Genomic DNA, 19024 nt, shown 5'->3' on the forward strand with positions numbered 1-19024 from the left:
CAGGTATTTTTCGACAGTAGGGCCAAGATGGGGCTTATTGAGGCCAAAACTATATTTAGTATATTTGCTGAAGCTCAGATATCAACATGAAAGACATTTAAATCAGCTGGATATAAAAGAACCACAGAGTTTGCATTGGGGGGGAATATGGTGGTAGAAATAAAGAATAAGCCTTGGCTAGTCCTGTTTGGCCTTTAGTGGAAACCATGGCTTTTTGAAATCATCAATTCCAATTCAAACGGAAAAAAAATCAGTTCATCATCATGATGACTTAATTTCTCAATCCAGTTACATTGAAATTCTGGCTATTTAGGACAATTTTGTAGTAGCCATGTCTCAAAAATACTAAACATGGGCTAGTAAAATTCCAGTGTGTTCTAGTTTGCCAATATGTCTTAACTTATAGAATATGTAAGATGACTTCAAGGGAAACCATTTGAGAACAAGAGGACATACAGTATTAATGACCCAATGAACCACAAATCAGTCAAATGTGTGCACATGGTGCTCGTCACATGGTGCTCGTCAGTGTTGTTACAGGCCTACTGAAAGGTATACAAATAAAATACAAGTTGAAATAAATTGAGGAAGACGATGTTTTAAAAGTATTTGGGGATGAAAATTTGACTGCTCTGCTCGTGTGGGAAATTAACACCGGCCACCAGAAAAATGCTGATAAATGATTTAGTTGTGTCCGGTAAATGAATCTGCTCTAGTACCGACTATAATTTTGACTCCTACTGTATTGTAAAAACCTACAGCAGATGGATGGTAGAACAGTAAAAGTGGCTGGTGGATTCTGGGATGTAACACTCAGTGTGGCCAGTAAACAGAAAAGTTTCCTGCTCTGGTGGCAGCTAGTTTTAAGTATTGAAAGTAATGTCAGATGACTTGGCCTCCTCTACTATAATAGATAAATCACAGCACCAGTATGTATTAATGAGCCTGGGATGAAGCTAGATGAGTTTGAGTCACTGAAAAAGCTTTTTCATAACCCCGATCTGAACCTTCTGATATCTTCTGTGATCCATCGCTCGTCAGAGGAACTGATGATGTAACATGATGATGCCCCTCAGTATGGGTTGATTTGATTAAAACCTGTTAAAGTAATAAACTGTCATATAATGTCATAACATCACTTTATTATATTAACCGGCGATTATTACTTCGGAAGGGCTGTGACATATTTTTAACTGATGGTGTAATGATAATATTGATTAATAATGTGATAACTTGCAAGAGTAAGAAGGATGTAATAATTTGGGTTATGACGTCATTAGTCAGTATTATGGGAGCGTATCTATGTTCCCAGGGTCCTATGTTCCCCAGTTCAATATTCTGTTAACACACATTAACCCTCCTATTGTGTTCGGGTCAAATTTGACCCGTTTCAAGTTAAAATATTTCATAAATATTATCCAGTTTTTTTTATTGGAACAAGGCTTCAAAACAGCTATATAAACACAACAAAACCAATGGTTATCATTTTATTTGATTTTGAAGGTCTCTAACCCAAACCCAAACCCTAGAACTGGGGAACATAGGACCCTTTGTCATGTTCCCATTATATGCCATATAAATCTGGGGAACATAGGACCCTGGGAACATAGGAATAGTATTATTACTCCAGTATTATTATTTCATCATCAACTAGAAGTCACTCAGTAGAGCGTAAACCTTTGCCAACGCTGAACAATTCTCCAACTGGAAAGCTGCAGCCTCCATAACACTTTACGTTTATTTACTGTTTGTTTGACTTGATTTCCTGAGAGAAGAGCATGTGATCATAACGCTGTTTAGCAGCCGACTGGAAGACCCACATGCCGGACTTTCCCACCAGCACTTGTATGCAGAATAATATTTATGGCTAAAAATTATAATTGTCTAATGGCAGAAATCCCAGATCCGATTGCCACTAAAATCTAATAAACTGATCCTGGGGCTGAGAGTGATCTGTCCACCAGATTTCAGCCAAATCTGTTAAGAAATTTTTGAGATATCTTGCCAACAGAGAAACATTGCTAGTTAACGTAATAATGTGATGTGATTTATTATTACTTAAACAAGTTTTATTACATTTTTGGCCATTTAGAGGGAGATTTTCTTACATTTTGACAAGTTATTCATAATCAGAGGACACACCCAGCTGTTTGACACAGAGCTGAACTCTTTCTTTACCTCTGGCTCTTGATAATCCTGTATGTTTAATGTTCAGTTCCTGAATCCCGACTGTCTCCTATTTTCTATGTATACCAGTTGTTTCGGCTAAATAATAAAAGCATACGATGTGCGTCTGATGAATAAGAAAACTCGTGTGTTGCTTTCTTTACCAGCAGTTGTATGTATTTTCATTGTTTTGCATTTTTGCCAATTCTTATTGAAGATCTATCATGCAATATCACTTTTAATTTCCTGAGGTGAAATTGATGGGGTTGCTGATCAATACCAGTGACTCATCAATTACCTCACCAGCTGCTGAGATTTTTGGCTAAACTCACTTTCTGGCCCGTACTCCGTTTAGGAACAAAAACTCAGAAGTTTGTAGATCCAACCCAAGCTGAATAAGGGCAAAATTTGTGGAAAAGGGAAAAATATCTACAGCAGAGAGAGGGACTGAAAAGTTCTCATAGAACAAAGTGTAGAGGAAGTAAGACTCAGTGGCTCAGTGTGCTGAGACGCTACAGGAGGAGGGAGAGGCTTTGGGTTTGAGTCTCAAAAGTTTGAAGCACATTTTGAAAGCAAACAGCCAAAGGAAAGACTGAAAAGTTCTCAGAGAGATAATCGAGCAGCGAAGAGACTCAGAGGCTCAACAGGCAAACGGACTGCAGGACTGGGATGAAGGATCTGGTTTTGATTAAGGCCAACGTCAAGAGGAAAGCTTGAAAATCTCTCCGACAAAGAGTTCAAATCAGTGTGATAAGCAGATACACAAGGAGTCATGATCTTGAGGAGAAAGACTCAGCGGTAGGGCTGAACGATTTTGAATAAATATCTAATTGCGATTATTTTGACTGATATTGCAATTGCGATATGATTTGCGATATTAGAGGGAATGATAATTTTTACATCATTATTCTCATTTTCATTGAAAAACGTATTAAAATGATTATGGTGTGATTTTTGCGGGGATCTGTACCAAACAAAGATGTTTTCTTAAGTCTGTAGAATATGATGTGTAGGCCAGGACATCTCTGCAGCACGACAATATTTAATTTAAAATGGTATTTTGACACACATTTCGCCTTTAACAAATATTGCGCCTCCTGCGATTTGAAAATTGCAGTAGGCCACATTGCGATTTCGATAAAATTTCGATTAATTCTTCAGCTCTACTCAGCGGCTCGACTGGCTGAGCGATGATATGAAAACACAGAGGTTGTGGGTTCGAGCCCCGTTGACGCTCTTCAGCTCCACGTAAAATTTTATGAGCCAACATCCGGAGTAAAGTGTGAAAAGCTCTCAGAGAAGAGACTTGGAGTGTGAAGAGGACCCGGTGGACTGACACAGACCAGGATCTGTCTGAAGACGAGGGAGTTGATGGTTCGATTTCCTCTACGTCCAGTAACTGGAGCACTGAAAAACGATTTGGGTGGGTGATTCAGAACTCCAAAGTACTAACTTTACTTTTTTCTTTTGGGTGCATTTCCACCTTTTTTCAAAAGTTGAAAGTAGAGACAGACAGGATGGATTGGGAGGACGTGACAGGAAGTGAGCTGTATTGTAAAAGTCTGAAATCAGCATGTAGAGTCCAAACTTATTGACTGACTCAGGAAAATTTTTTATTAGACTTTGCACCTCCACCCTGAGCTCAGGATGGAAACTAAACATCACTTTTTAAACTTTTCTTTTTAAATTTTTTTTATTGACTTGCAAAATACATATACAATCAATCCTTGACTAATAGACATTTGGCAGCTGCTGTCTGAGCCTGACCACAGGATGGCAGCACAACACAGCACTCCTTTATCAGGCGGATACACTTGAAGGATTACACACTTTGTTCATATGCAGAAATACATTTCTTCTTTTCAAAGATGATTTTAAACAGCATCAGAGAATGAAATTACATAAAATTTCAGGAGCAAAGAAGAGAGAAGAAAGAGGAGAGAAAAAATAAAAACAAAACCCTGCTCACCAATGAGAGCTGAGGAAAATCTGACCTTTAAGGCGGCGGCCAGACTGATCCGTCTGTCCGTCTCTGTTCATTTAAATTCATTTTCACTGACAGCTGTCTGTTGTCCGGACAGGACTGATGACGCTCCGTCTGTCAGATTTCCATCCGTTCAACAGAACTTTTTCTGGACGGACGCATTCATCACCGTACGTTTAGCCAATCAGAGGCGTTCCTCTGATTATCAAAAACAGAAACCAGAGGACGCCTGGTGGAGCGTTGGGATGACTGGAGGTTTTCCAGCTCAGTTTCTTATTGAATTTATACAGTAGAGTCTGTTTCTTCTGTTTTCTATCAAGCAGCTCCGTTATGAGCAAAGCTTCCTGTTCTTCTGCCTCGCCGCCATGTTGACGCTCAGAACAAACCAACACACACACATCTAAAACTTCTGTCCACTTCCTGAAGGATCAGTGTGGCCGCCGCCTAATCCTCTTAGAAAAGGCGATATGAACATGAAATAAACAGGATGATGTAAAAACATTGAGATTTCAGATTGTCCACTGTAACGAACATCCTCAAAGGACGAGGTGGCAGGACGAGGTTCTCAGTTTAAAACAGTCAAGATGAGTCAGAAAGTCGTTGTATTGCTCCTTCGTCCTCCTCCTTCGTCCTCCTCATCCTCCACAAGAAAACTTTCTTTTCTAACAAGCCAGACTGGAAAAAAAAAAAAAATCCCTCGATGCATTCAAAGTAAATCCAGCTACAAATTTAAATGTCCTGGATCCAAACACTCATTAAAATATTTTTCAAACACATTTCAGTGATCAGTCGGTCTGAACTCAGGGACCTTAATTTCTTCTGATTGGAGGATTTTGGGCCGGTGTTCAGTACGATTCAGTTTTCAAACTTTATCAAGACCTGGAAATGACCCAAGTCTGTTTCCATACATTTCCAGGCCGGTGTATAAACCCTGTGAACTGAAATCACAGATTCCTCCTGGCACAGACAAACTAATTGGATATATATTCTTCTGAAAAGCCGCTCCGAGACGACCGGAGGGGATTATGGGAAAAACACAGAGTGATGTGCGATAGAGCGGGTCAGGACGAGAAACGGGATTCACCATCATCATTATTATTATTAAGCAAAGCACTGTGTTTGTATGGTAAGAGAGCAGAGAGGGAGAGAGAGAGAGAGAGAGAGAGAGAGACATATTTGCCAATAATGCTTGGCATTTGTTTTTTTCTGCTTAGAGAAGCAGATGGGTTTTAACTGACTTTCAAACTCTCTCTTGGGATTGTCTAAACTTTCTGGAACTGCATTGTCTTATGCGGCAAACCCCACCCGTCTGGAGCCTCGAGTTGGATGAAATGAACGCACAATTAATTACAAAGATCCAGGTCTATGTGTGTGTGTGTGTGTGTGTGTGAGTGAGTGAGTTAATGAGTGAGTTAGTGAGAGCTGTTGTAAGAAATGCTCCCCATCCCTCCAAATGTCCTGTATTGTTATACATTGACTTAAATTATATTTAATTGTTTTTACATGCTATTGCTGATATGTGTAGAATCTGCAGAATTGTTTGTCTGTTATCCATTATTTATTTGACTTTATCCTTTGCAAGAGAGAGAGAGAGAGAGAGAGAGAGAGAGAGAGAGAGAGAGAGAGAGAGAGAGAGAGAGAGAGAGAGAGAGAGAGAGAGAGAGAGAGCAGAAACATGGACTTGAGTATCCCGGTTATGAGGCTTATCCCGGTTTTGATCATATTCAGGATATGGCGTTTACATGGAACACAGAGAAATCTGGTTATTCATATCCCCGTATACATGATCAATACTAGTATCCCGGTTACTGATTACTGCATGCTATGTGCGCAGGCGCCTGTGATGTTTACAATACAAACCGGCAATTTTAAAGTCGTTAATCTGATATTCCTCTGTAACTGTTAACCTTAAATTAATTTGACTGTTTTGTTTTGATGTTCGGCCACATAGTAATGTTTCTTTAGTATTTTCCACCGTGAGCTGACTGGCTCCACTGTACGTGTTGGGAAACCGGCGTCCTGTAGTCTGTACACTACAGACTGGAACAGGTCAGCATTTCGATGCTTTCTCCCGTCTAAACTGCCAAGTATATTTAATTCTTTCATCACCGAAAGACAAAACTCCGTTTCCTCATCGCTCCAGAAGTGAGACGCTCTCGTTGCCGCCGTCGTTTGTGTTTTTCTGTCACGTCACTCGGCTGAAGCCGCGCCTGCGCAGGTTGTCGGCGGCGGTCAGAAACCGGGATAAGATGTTTACATGCAGCAGTATCCCGGTTTCTTTCGGAGTACTCCAGCTAGCATAATCGGGTTTCTCAAAACCGGGATAAGGGCTTATCCAGGTTTCTGAAATCGGGATATGATGTTTACATGCGCAAACACAAAAACGGGATACTTCAAAAACCCGATCATAACCGGGATACTCAAGTCCATGTAAACGCAGTCAATGTTAAGCAAAAAAACCTGATAATGGTGACATCAGTTTCCACATAGTGTATTGCGACTTAGTGCCTCCTCCTTTATTCTACTCATAAGAAACATCTAAAGACTCGCCAGCATATAAAAACATCAGATATAGTAATACAAAGTCTGATTATCAGCTACATTAATTCTTCATGCAAAACAACTAAGATATTGCCATCGAGGTAGCAGTTGACACTTGTTCCTTTTATTTGCGATTTTTTTTATTGTCCTGTGAAAAATAAAGCTGCACTAGGCCACTTCGCACTTTGGCGCCCCAAGTGGCAGCGAGACAAAACTGTTTGAATTTTTGAAAGTTTGAAGGACTTCACTACCCAGAAATCAAGTAACATGATGTCAGAAACCGCTTTGATCAGTCCAGCCGCACTCTGTGATTTAGTTTGACAAGACGAGTGTATATTTTACATAAAATTCTTGCAAAGTGCAGCTTTAGGACGGACGCCGGTCTTAGTGTTTTCAGTGTGGATCATCATGTAAGGATGGTCTAGTGTTTAGAGAGACTGGTTCCATCCCCACAGCAGCCGATGGGTCTGATCCAAGTGCAAAACACTGAACTACCTGCTCACTGTCTCTCTGGGTGAGAACGTCGGCTAAATGCCTAAAATGTAAAGTTTTAAAATATAAAGTAAATTCATTACTGAGGTCAGAAGAGATTCCAGATCATCCCAGTAGTTTCTGTCTTGGTTGTGTTTGTCTAATCATCCGAACAGACAACGAACGACTTGAATTGACTTCTAACCAACAGACTGCTATCTTCCTTCAGCAGACATTGTATAACATGTAAAATAAAAAAAAAATAAAAAAATCCAAATTAATTAGCTTCCATTCCCCTTGGTTTCAAGCCATTTTAGACACAAATGAAGAGTTTCATTCTATAATAAGATATTCAATATTTGAAGAAAAAAACAAAAAAACAAATCCCTACTCTCACAGAAAGATTGATAGCACTAAATTAAAATGTATGGTTTAAGATTTATGGTACTTTTTTTTTAATAGTACCATGGCATTTAAGAGCTCGGTTGACAAAATGCCAACACTTTCACAGATTGGATCCTCTAGATTTAAGAGATCTTGAATGATGAATTTAAGGTGTTTTCACCCAAAATGGATGACTAGTGTTTTGGAGATGAACTCTTCAAATGTAGAAAGTGTGTGCTGAAGGAAAATAAGCATCATGATATTCTTCTGAGTTCCACATCATCACCATCATCATCCTGAAGTGTAGAGGCAGTCAGAAAAGTGACGTTCTTTCTCGAGTAAAGTGGAGTTGTTTAAAAAAAAAAAAAATCTAAAGTGTCAAGCTGTCTGACGCACATGCAACGCAACGCAGCGCTCCGACTGCCGCGGAGTGACGAGTCGGCCAGTCGTCCATCTTTCTGCTGTCAGGATGGGAAGCGACCAGCAGGCGGTCACAGGCCGGCAAATCTGCTCTGCATCCGGTGAATTAATTTCCTGCAGCAGCCGATCCCAACCTGGAGGTCCCGTTCCACTCTGATGCCGCGTTGCATTCAAAGTCAAAAGAGAGAGTTGGAAATTCCGCCTTCCTACTGAGGAAAAATGGAATTCTGAATAGGAAACTCGGGCAAGATCTTCCAGTTGTTTGAGATGCCGTTATCTGAAGTCCATACTCTAGAAATGCCATTCCCTATTTAACCGAGCTGATAAATGAACATTCCTGAGTCTGTACCTGCTAATGTTGTTTTATATATTCTTATTCAATCAATATTTTTATCCCTTTTAATTGTATATTTAACCTAGTTTAACGATGGTACTTTTTTTTAACCCTTACGCTGCATTAGCCATTGCATGGAGAACAGGATTTTACATTATTCTTTCCTGGTTTTTCAGAGCTGAAACGCACCGAGGAGAACGGGAAATTTCAACTGGGAACTTCCAACCTCTGACTTTGAATGGAACGCAGCATAAATACCTAGTTGGCTGGTAAAATAGTGAAAGTGGCTAGTGGATTTTTGGGGATTTACCAGCCACTGTGACCTGTAGAAGAAGCACTTGAGCTGCCTAATGCCCCGGCATCATCCCCAGCTAAACTAGATATTCAGAAGAGAACAGGAACCCAGATGACGGCTGCTGCTAGAGTCGACTAACTTGAGTGATCATTTCCCATTTTCCTTTGACATCAGCTGACATCACCAGCTTGCGGTGCGGTGACGTCACGCAGCAGCAGCGTGTCGTTAGGAGTGTGACGGTGCGTCAGCGTCGGGTCGAGCTTCTTTCTCCTTCTTCTCCTCGTCATCGTCACTCAGGAAAAGCAGCGGGAACATGCCCAGGATGCAGCCGATGGCCACTCCTATAGCTTTACCCTGCGGGGGGGGAACCAGACGCCGCGTTATAGGACTCAACACAGTTCTAATGAAGGTTCTGTTGAGGGATCAGGGGGAACCTCTGACACGAGCCAATCAGGGGCTGAAATTAACATCCGGCAAGCACAAACTGTCCGTAACATCTGTCCATCTGTCTTTCGGCGGCTCTCTCACCGCACAGGTAACTTTTTGAGACGATAGAATTTGAACATCTGGTTGTTTACAGACGTTTACTTTTTGCCTGTTCCCAAAGTTTGTCCCCACAGGCCACCGTACCTCTGTCTGAGGGTGAACTTCAAAATGCTCTTGTAATTTTAAATCTGTAGCACTTCATGATGAATTACAAACTTGATCCATGAAATAAAAAAAAAAAATAAATAAAAAAAACACAGATTCTATAGACAAAACAGAAGGTCATTTTTTCTCTACTAGCCCATGGCAAATGAGCCAAAAAGTTAATTTCTGACACTGAAGCCGATGCTCACTCTTATAGCTTCACTTATTTAGCAAAATTAATCAGGATGATCATCTAGGCCAGACTTAATAAGGAACAGAAAGTGAAATTAGATAAGTGATGCTATACGCTGCCAAAATCTGGACCTGCAATCTGTAAGCCGAGGATGTGATCACACCTACAATTAGTTTTCTTTGTTTCATTTTTATATTTGGCCAAACAGACCGATGTTCAGATGAACATGTGATGTGTGTGAAGATAAAGTGTCTCACCATGTGAGAGCTGAGCTTGGTCTGCCACATGTCCACCTGTTTGGGCGTCAGATCTGGACCCTGCATGCCCAGTCTGGACACCAGGGCCTCCACATAGCCTGCAAGACTGCACACACACACACACACACACACACACACACACACACACACACACACACACACACAGTCTTACTACATCTTAAGGACATTGTGAAGAAATGAGGACCGCCTAAAATGACCTCACTTTTTAAAAATGTCATCACTCCGAAGGTCTAAAACTCAAACTGGTCCTCCCAAGGATAGAATCACAAGAACACACACAAACACACACAAACAAACACACACACACACTTTGGGTGAGAAAAGGCAGGGAAGCACCCAGTAACACTCTTGGAAAAAGAACAAAGTAAATCCAATAGATGAATTCACGCTTTCAACTCAAAAACAAAGATGACACTGTGAGGAGCCGCAGCAAACATCAAACACGGCAAAACAAGGAGACAAAGAAGCTTCAATCCTTTAATTCACAAATTTAATTCTAAAAAGGGCAAAAAAAAAAACACTGCTTCACTGCACTGCACGCTTTCAACTCAAAAATAAAATAAGTTTATAGAGCTTCTTACCCCAGACCGGCCAAATCTGACACCAGGTTCCCCAGCGCTGCAGCTGTGGAGAAACAGACACGTTTGATGTTCTTTCATTTGAACACTCACAAGACGACAGAGGGAAAATAATAATTAAGGCCTGGGGACACACTGAGCAGAAGAAGAGCTTTTTAAAATCCATAACAATTTAGAAAACAAATTGGATCACACACATAATGGCGTATCTAATTTTTTTTTTGCAGGGTTCCTACACTCACTTCGACATCAAACTTCATCAAGAACTTTTCAATGACTTTCAACATCTTGTGTGGTTTATTCACGTGTCTCCTGTGGTTTTTATGGTTCTCTACTGATGATTAATCTTCATGACTCTATTAGACGATGTTTGATTGAATTTTTGTACATATATTTCTCTATGTGATGTCTATTGTTCTGTATATGGAGCCGATTTAGTTCTTATACTATTGGACAGTCTTCATGACTCTGATAAACCAATAAACTGGAGTTTTTTTTTACACAGCGGTGTTGCATGGAGCTTTTGTTCTAACATCTCGTTTGGTAAAATTCAAGGACTCAAACTTGGCATGTTTTAGGGTAAGACATGAAATTGCTTACAATTAGACACAATCCTGATGAAACCCTTAATTTTAAACCTGCAGATCTCCATCAGAAGGTTTTCCTGAGGATGTGAAGTGTCGATAGAGTTGAGACATGCTGATGAATTTGGATGCTATATTTTAAATCGAAAAAATTCAAGCAGCTGAATCCCATCCGCTGCTCTTTTCTGTTATAGTTGGACAGGAGAACGGTGGTCTCTTCATTTTCTGACATTTTCTGTAATGACATTTTTAAATTGTTGTAGCAGCCAATGGCATCGCTGGAAAGATTTGAGTCTCAGAAATAAACAGAATTCTGCACAGTCAGACTTTGTTGACACTGAACTTTAATTTATCACATCGTATCCTGGTTGTTTTGAATCCTGAACCTCATATCGAGTATCGAATCGTATCGTGAGATAAACAGATGGTCCCGTCCCATCATGCCGCTCCCCTGCAGATGTCGGGTCGCACATATCAAACATGGCGGCTCAGATCAGTCTGATAAGCCTCCGGGATGGAAACATCTGACGGACATCGGCCCGTTAATCCTCCAGTGTGTGAATACTTCTTAAGACAGGAAAAATAATAAAACTGACCGCCTGTGGCAAAAGAAAACAGGAGCGCTCTTAAATCTTGACTTGGAGGTAGAATTTAAGGGGCGGACGTCTGGGCTGGAAGGCTTCCTGAGAGCCTCCGATGTCCCCCGCTTCAGAAAAACTTAAAAAACTCACCCACACACACACACAACAGCAACAACCAGAACAAAAGTGAGTTTTACCAATAAGCTCCAGTGCCAGTAGCCCACATACAGTATATATATATTTAAAAGATGAAAAGCAGAAAAGGGAGAGAGCGTCCAAACAACAGATCAAAGAAGGAAAATAGAAAATGAGTGTTAGTGGGAGTGAGAGAAGGTGTTAGTTGTTGTTTTTTTTGTTCCACATCAAAGAGCACCTTGTGTAATTACATATATATATATTTATATTTTGTTAAACACACTAGTCTTTCCTCAGAGTGTGTTTTCATTTTCCAGCTTCATGGTGTTACTGTCAGTCAGTGATGCACCACATAAACAATGCTTGACAGCTGTGAATAATTGATGCTGTGGCTTTGATTTTAAAAAGAAATGACTGGCAATGTGGTAAAAAAAAATACACTACCAGTCAAAAGTTTGGACACACCACATTTCTCTTTATTTTTTACTATTTTCCACATTTTAGAATAACAGTAAAGACGTCAAAACTATGAAATAACACAAATGGAATTATGCAGCGACCAAAAAAGTGTTAAACAAATCAAAACTATCTTATATTTTAGATTCTTTGCCTTGATGGAAAGGCAAAGGCTTTGGAAAGAAATTCAACTTCACTATTTATATTTGACTAAGAAACTAACTTCAAGCATTTAAGCAGAAGCCTTTAGATCAAAATGAGGAACACAGAACATTCAAGACCTTAGACTGGTAGTATATATACAATAAACTGTTAGTAGTCTGGTGATTGTTATTTTAACTATAGAGATGCTAAGCATGTGTTCCTCCTCTGCTCTCTGGAGGCATAAAGAGCGATGGGAAATCTCCTGCGGGGAGGTTTGCAATCTCCGACTCCTTTCAAGTCCTTTAAAGAGAAAGTCCTCAGCGATGCCGTCTCTCCTCATTTCACCGCAACTTCTAGCACCGATGGTGTGTGACAGTGAAGTGCCAAGTGATGGAATAAGAGTCAGGAAGGAAAAGTAGAAAAGGTTTTTCTGCCCTCAAATAAAAAGCTCTGAACTACTTCACCGTCTCGACAGGCTGGACGACTATGAAGCAAATACACAGCGGAGACTGGATGGAAGGATGTTCTGTATTTACCCAAAAGGCACCAGACCAGAGCTATTGATCTAGAGCCCGTCTACAGGCTCTGATATGCACTTCGCAGTGAAAATTGGAGCCAAGTATCCATGGAAACAGAATAATCTAGCGCCGAGGAAAGAGAGAGACAGAGAGAGAGAGAGAGAGAGAAGGCAAGGCTCAGCTGCTTTTATGGTTTTCACAGCGTAATGAAGACCCAAACTGAGTATTTTCTGCTTGCTTTCACACACCGAACAGCAGCCATGATGGCAACAGACAGGTTCATGAGGGTTGCAATCAATTACAACAACCTGCAAAACACTTACTCTACCTGTTAAAAGTTTGGACACGTGCATTTTTCTTTAATTTTTACTATTTTCCACATTTTAGAATAACAGTAAAGACATCAAAACTATGAAATAACACAAATGGAATTATGTAGCGACCAAAAAAGTGTTAAACAAATCAAAACTATCTTATATTTTAGATTCTTTGCCTTGATGGAAAGGCAAAGGCTTTGGAAAGAAATTCATACATAGGATCAACTTCACTATTTATATTTGACTAAGAAACTCATTTCAAGCATTTAAGCAGAAGCCTTTAGATCAAAATGGCTTTAAGAGAATGAAACACAGAACATTCAGTCAGGTGTCCAGACTGTTGACCTGCAGTGTATGCTGGGAGTTTTCAGGTAAAAAAGTGAAGTAGCTCTAGCTTTATATATCTGGTATCATCAGCCAAGCGATGTGAGTGGCAGATCGTCTCCCAGCTGATGGGAAGTGGAAGCGGTCGCTCTCTGACTCGCCAAACCCGTTTCCTCCTGTTTTGTATTCTCGTGCACGTTCAGCGCTGCGAGGAAACCGCTTCAGACAGAACAAAGTGTTTGTAACCGCTGAATAAAAACCACAGTCCCCCCCCCCTGAGGACTCGGCTGGGTATTGTGGGATGAGTCGGCACTTCTCAAAACACTTTACGAATGGAGTAAATAAAAACAAAAAGATGGATCAAAAGCAGAAAGAAAAGAGCAATGTAAGCAAAGCAAGAAACATAAAAGCAATATATAAAATAGGAGGCCTGGAATAACTGATAAAAGATCATTATTAGTTTGGCTGATACGAATGTTTGAAGGCCGATACAATACTGATATTTTCAGAGTACAGTCGCAGATCACAGATACTATGTGCCAATATTCAGTATCTTTATATTTAACCATTTTCATGCGACAAACAAGTATTCAGTGTTTCCCCCCAGTCAGAGTTTTCTTCTCATCAGGGTATAAAAGCCTCTGAAACAGCATGAAGACCATCATGGGACACTAAAACTCTCCACTGAAACCAGACTGATGAAACTCTTTTAGTGTCACAACACCTATTCAATGGTAGAGAAACTCTGGGAGACATTACTGCCTTTAAATGAAGAATTAATTTACAAAAACCATCACTAAAAACTAAATGAATATCTCAAATATGCGAAGAAAATAAAATTTCACGTCGGGTTTTCCAGGTTTTTCTGTAGCTGTGGAACCTCCATCACACTGGTGACACTGACCGCCATGAACAAGAGGGCGTGAAACTTAAAAAATTATTCCAGGAAGAGGAAACTCTTGTGGATCATTGGTCAAACCTGCTTCTTCTTAGGATTTCAAGCAGCTTCTTTTGCCTCCGTCTCCAAAATGGCGGAGCAAACATCAGTTTCCAGGTCACAGAGGAAAGGAGGAGGATTTTTTGGACAAATGGTTTTGGATAAAGATTGCCTTTTACTGTACAGGACCGTCTGTCATCTGTCATCATCTATGGTATTATTGGTTGGAATTTGTATGTACCGAAGTCCTTTTACATTTCATTGTGACTTAAATGGAGTCTGTGTGTGTGTGTGTGTCCTGCATCTCTCCAGTCTTACCGGCCATGGTGGAAATCCCCAGGGTGACTCCTATAGAAAGCTCAATCTGCGTTCCCTAGTGAACAGAGAGGAGATAAGAAGACGGTGAGGACTTTGGTCCAGACTCTGAGATATCACATGAACAACAAATCAGAAGCAGAAGAAGGAGAAGAAGAAGAAGAAGAAGAAGAAGAAGAAGCAGAAGAAGCAGAAGAAGAAGAAGAACTTTTACCTATCTAGATTCAATTTGGTCCAGACTCTGAGATTTCACATGAACAACAAATCAGAAGCAGAAGAAGAAGAAGAAGAAGAAGAAGAAGAAGCAGAAGAAGAAGAAGCAGAAGAAGAAGAAGAAGAAGAAGAAGAAGAAGAACTTTTACCTATCTAGATTCAATTCCATTTGACAAAAGTCTTCATTTTTCATTCAAGCTACCAACATTATTCTATGATATGGTTTCATGCTCAGATACATAAACTAGGCTCCACTGAGGTCGGCCTACCACTTACTGCTGCAATCATGATGGCATTATCAAGGAAACCAAATCCAACGAAGGGGATGGCATTGTGGAGCAGCACTGGAAACACAAAGAAATAAATTAATTAATGAATAAACAACATTTGGACAATAAACAGCAAATCTGACATCTAGAATAGGGCTGAACAATTAATCGAAATTTTATCGAAATTGCAATATGGCCTACTGCAATTTTCAGATCGCAGGAGGCGCAATATTTGTTAAAGGTGAAATGTGTTGTCAAAATACCATTTTAAATTAAATATTGTTGTGCTGCAGAGATGTCCTGGCCTACACATCATATTCTACAGACTTAAGAAAACATCTTTGTTTGGTACAGATCCCTGCAAAAATCACACCATAATCATTTTAATACGTTTTTCAATGAAAATGAGAATAATTATAATAATCGCAATTAGATTTTTTTTTTCAAAATCGTTCAGCCCTAATCTAGAATTAAATCTTTACAAAGCAACTTTGCACGTTGGCTATCGCTGCTCATGCTAACCACCCAGTTCATCTCCTACTTATTCCAAACAAACTGGAAACGTAAAAGGCGTCACTTCATCCCAGGAAAGAGCTGAAACACCGGCTGTTTAGAACAGACAGTGGAGAAGCTTTAGGAACTGGATAACTGGATATATGGATCACTGTTGTCTTATAGCAATCGGTGACAGAGAGCAGCAAAACGGACATTTATTTATGAGAAAATGTTGTGGATTATCACTTTAATGCCAACATTAACAAAGTCTTGGCTTGTTTGTTGGAAGCATTTGAGAGAGATTTGTTCTGGACTGAAATGTCAAGGACGAGGAAAAGGAAGAAAACATTAAGAGCTTTATTCCAAAATGAGCGAAAAACAAAAATCAACCCTTCTCTTACAACATGAGTGACAGCACAACGTCAGAACAAAAATGATGAGGCTGGATCTTCAGGTCTGTTAAAGATAGTGAATGTTGAACTTTAGATAAGGATTTATTTCTTCCAAAGTGGATATTTAGTGTTATTTCTGCTGTTCCCGTCTGGGTTAAGACTCTGCAGAGTAAACTGTTATTGGATGGTGTGGAAAGATCAATAAAACTAATTAGACCGTGTGTGTGTGTGTGTGTGTGTGTGTATTGTATAGAAAAGCAAGCTGCTTTGATCTACTATATGAACAAACAAAAAAAAGCTTCATTATGACTTACTGTTAAAAGTCATCAAGACTTTTAGTGACAAAATAGTCTTTTTTTGAGGAGAGAATCGCTTTTGTTTTAGAAATACTGAGTGAAATGTTTCCAGTTAAACTCTTCTCTTATTGTGTGTGTGTGTATGTGTGTGTGGGTGCGTGTGTGTGTGTGTGTGTGTTTTCCTGACAGACAGATTTAATCTCTCACCATATCTGATCTGCGCTGCAGACGGCGGCGAGGGCTCCAGGGTTTCTGAAAAGAAACAACATCCAAACATGAGAAGTTGGCTCAGGGTTTGAAGGACGGAGACACAGTCTGCCTGTCACGTTTAACACTTCAGACGTTAAGCTGGCGCTCCGACAAGGCGACAGTAAACATGTCGTCCCCTATGAATGATGCAGACGCCCCTTGGGCCAATCAGGAACAAGATGCATCATCCCTCCAAGTTTCATCAAAATCAGTGGCGTAGCAGTTACGACCTTTCACACTTTGAAATTTAGAGCTTTAATTATAGCGCCTCCATCGGGCTAATCAGTTTATTTCTTTAAACACCAGAAGACAGTGCCAGATGTTTTTGTTTTTTGTTTTACATTTTATTGCACTTATAAAGAAAATTCAAGTTGCACACGCTCTTTTCTTTTAGTTTTGTGCTTTATTTATCCCACCAAACGTTGATACAGAGGAAATGGACCAGTGATGTAGCAGTTACGGCCTTTCAAAGTTAGAATTTTGTCCTTTCATAACACCAATCAGTGCATGTTTTTTAACAGATGAGATGAGATGAGATGAGCAGTTTTGAAGAGGTGGGTTTTGAGTTTATTTTTGAATGAAGGGAGTGAGTCCGCTTTGCCGAAGGTGCGGTGCTTGGTCCTGGTGATGGGGGTCAAGAGGTTGGCATCTGCTGATCTGAGGTGGCGGGTGGGGGTGTGGTGAATTGAGTAAAGTTTTACCCTTTAATTACATTACCCCTATCAGGCCAATCAGTGTCATTTTTTAAATGTCAGAACACAGTGTGAACATGCCTCATCCCTCCAAGTTTCATCAAAATCAGACCAGCAGTGTCTGAGATATCACCCCAGATATCACGCCTGACAGATGGACACGGACACACACACACACACACACACACACACACACACACACACACAACGTGGTCGACAGTAGAATAAGCTTCAATTCCGACATCATCCACAAGCAACCAATAACACAGAGGTCAAGGGTCAGAGCCTTTTCACCCAGACAATATTCCTGACCTGTAAAGACAGAGGTGCTAGGAAGAGAAATAAATAGGAACTATATGAGGGATTTCTAGAAACCAGCAGTCTGACCTTCTTCTCCCTGAGGTCTGTGATGTTCACACTGCTGCATTTCCCCAGAGAACAACTCGGTATCTACTGACCCTGGTGAGAGTTTATAGAGGCTTTGCAGTTGCATCACAAATCTCCCAGAAACCACAGCTGGCTCCACACTGGAGAACTGTCTGTACGCAAATACTGACAAATATATATAACAAATGGGCTAAAAACAGAGAGCAGCTGAGTCAGCTTGTTGTGGTGTGGCTGTAGATCCATTCAGTAACATTCTCAGTAAAAGTGAATAGTGTGATAAGGTGGATTTGGTTACTGTGACACAGTAAACTGTCTTGTCTTTAGCCCTAGTCTCTACTCCAAAACACTCTGAGTTGTAGCTTGAGAAGAGTCAGCTCAGTTAACCTGAACAAACTGTTAGCTAGCTAACTAGCCAGCAAAGGGCAGACAGGCTCCTACTGTTCACATTTTACATTCAAAACTGCACTATTTTCAAGAACTTAAATGGATCTAAAACCTTTGGTCAGATGAATACAATGTCTGCTGATAGTTGCTGGGAATGACAGCATATCACTACGCCTTAGATCACTCTACACAACAAACAAAATGCAAAATATGAAAGGACAGTGAGCCTACATCTACTCCCAATCCCCAAACTTCTCAAAATTAATTTTCCAGATACTTCCAGACTGTCCAGGCCTGGATCCCTGGACAGACACAAGAGGATATTATAGTTTGGTCCTTAACCATTTCAGGGTTCCTACACATTTTCAATTAAAAAATTCCATACTTTTTCCAGACCTTGATTTGTTTTGAAGATTTTGTCTGGTGTTCCATATGATTTTACGCAGACAGACATCTTGCCCCTGCTAACTAGGTCATATTACTGTATAGATGAAGATTATTCTTCACAGCGACAAATATCAGAATATGTGAGATGATTGGCCGGGTTCCTACACGGTTTCCATTTTAAAATTCCATATTTTTCCCAGACCCTATGTTCTTGACTGGATTTGATTTTGGTCGGTATTTGATATAACGCACGCTGACAGCGGCTGGGTAATAAGAGCATCCCTCTATCTGAACATTATTCTTCACATCAACAAAAACTGTGGACTCAAAGTGGGTCTACAACAACATAAAAGCTATAATTATGTGTGTATCGGACCTGAACCACAACATTTTCCATACTTTTCCAGACATTTTTTCAAATTCCCAAACTATTCAAGACCTGGAAATGATCAAATTCATTTTTAATACTTTTCCAGACTTTCCAGACCTGCGTAGGAACCCTGCCATTTGTTCTTACAGCCAGCTGACTGTAAAACTGTTTTAGGTGTTTTAGGTTAGTGAGTACTGTAGTGGAATGGGATTTTTTTTAAAACTGAATAAACGATTAAATGACTTGTTCAGATGGACATTTTGGCAGTGTGGTACTTTCCCATCCTGGTTTGGCCTCACAAATAC

General features: G+C 40.1%; 2 protein-coding genes across 2 annotated transcripts in view; both read right to left on the reverse strand.

Annotated features, from left to right (window-relative positions):
• rnf139 (ring finger protein 139) overlaps positions 1-19024 on the reverse strand; it is a 328745-nt gene that overhangs the window by 275436 nt on the left and 34285 nt on the right. The window lies entirely within an intron of this gene.
• The window catches only part of tmem65 (transmembrane protein 65), a 33144-nt gene continuing 22759 nt past the window's right edge, over positions 8640-19024 (reverse strand). The window contains exons 2-7 of the mRNA XM_071922342.2: positions 16458-16502; positions 15075-15142; positions 14589-14643; positions 10278-10320; positions 9676-9781; positions 8640-8949 (exon numbers count right to left, since the gene is read on the reverse strand). Of these exons, the coding sequence (XP_071778443.1) occupies positions 8821-8949; positions 9676-9781; positions 10278-10320; positions 14589-14643; positions 15075-15142; positions 16458-16502 (446 nt within the window). The 3' untranslated portion in view covers positions 8640-8820. The remainder of the gene's footprint in view (positions 8950-9675; positions 9782-10277; positions 10321-14588; positions 14644-15074; positions 15143-16457; positions 16503-19024) is intronic.

Source organism: Centroberyx gerrardi, chromosome 19 (assembly GCF_048128805.1).
Source record: "Centroberyx gerrardi isolate f3 chromosome 19, fCenGer3.hap1.cur.20231027, whole genome shotgun sequence".
In the NCBI taxonomy this organism is placed as follows: domain Eukaryota; kingdom Metazoa; phylum Chordata; class Actinopteri; order Beryciformes; family Berycidae; genus Centroberyx; species Centroberyx gerrardi.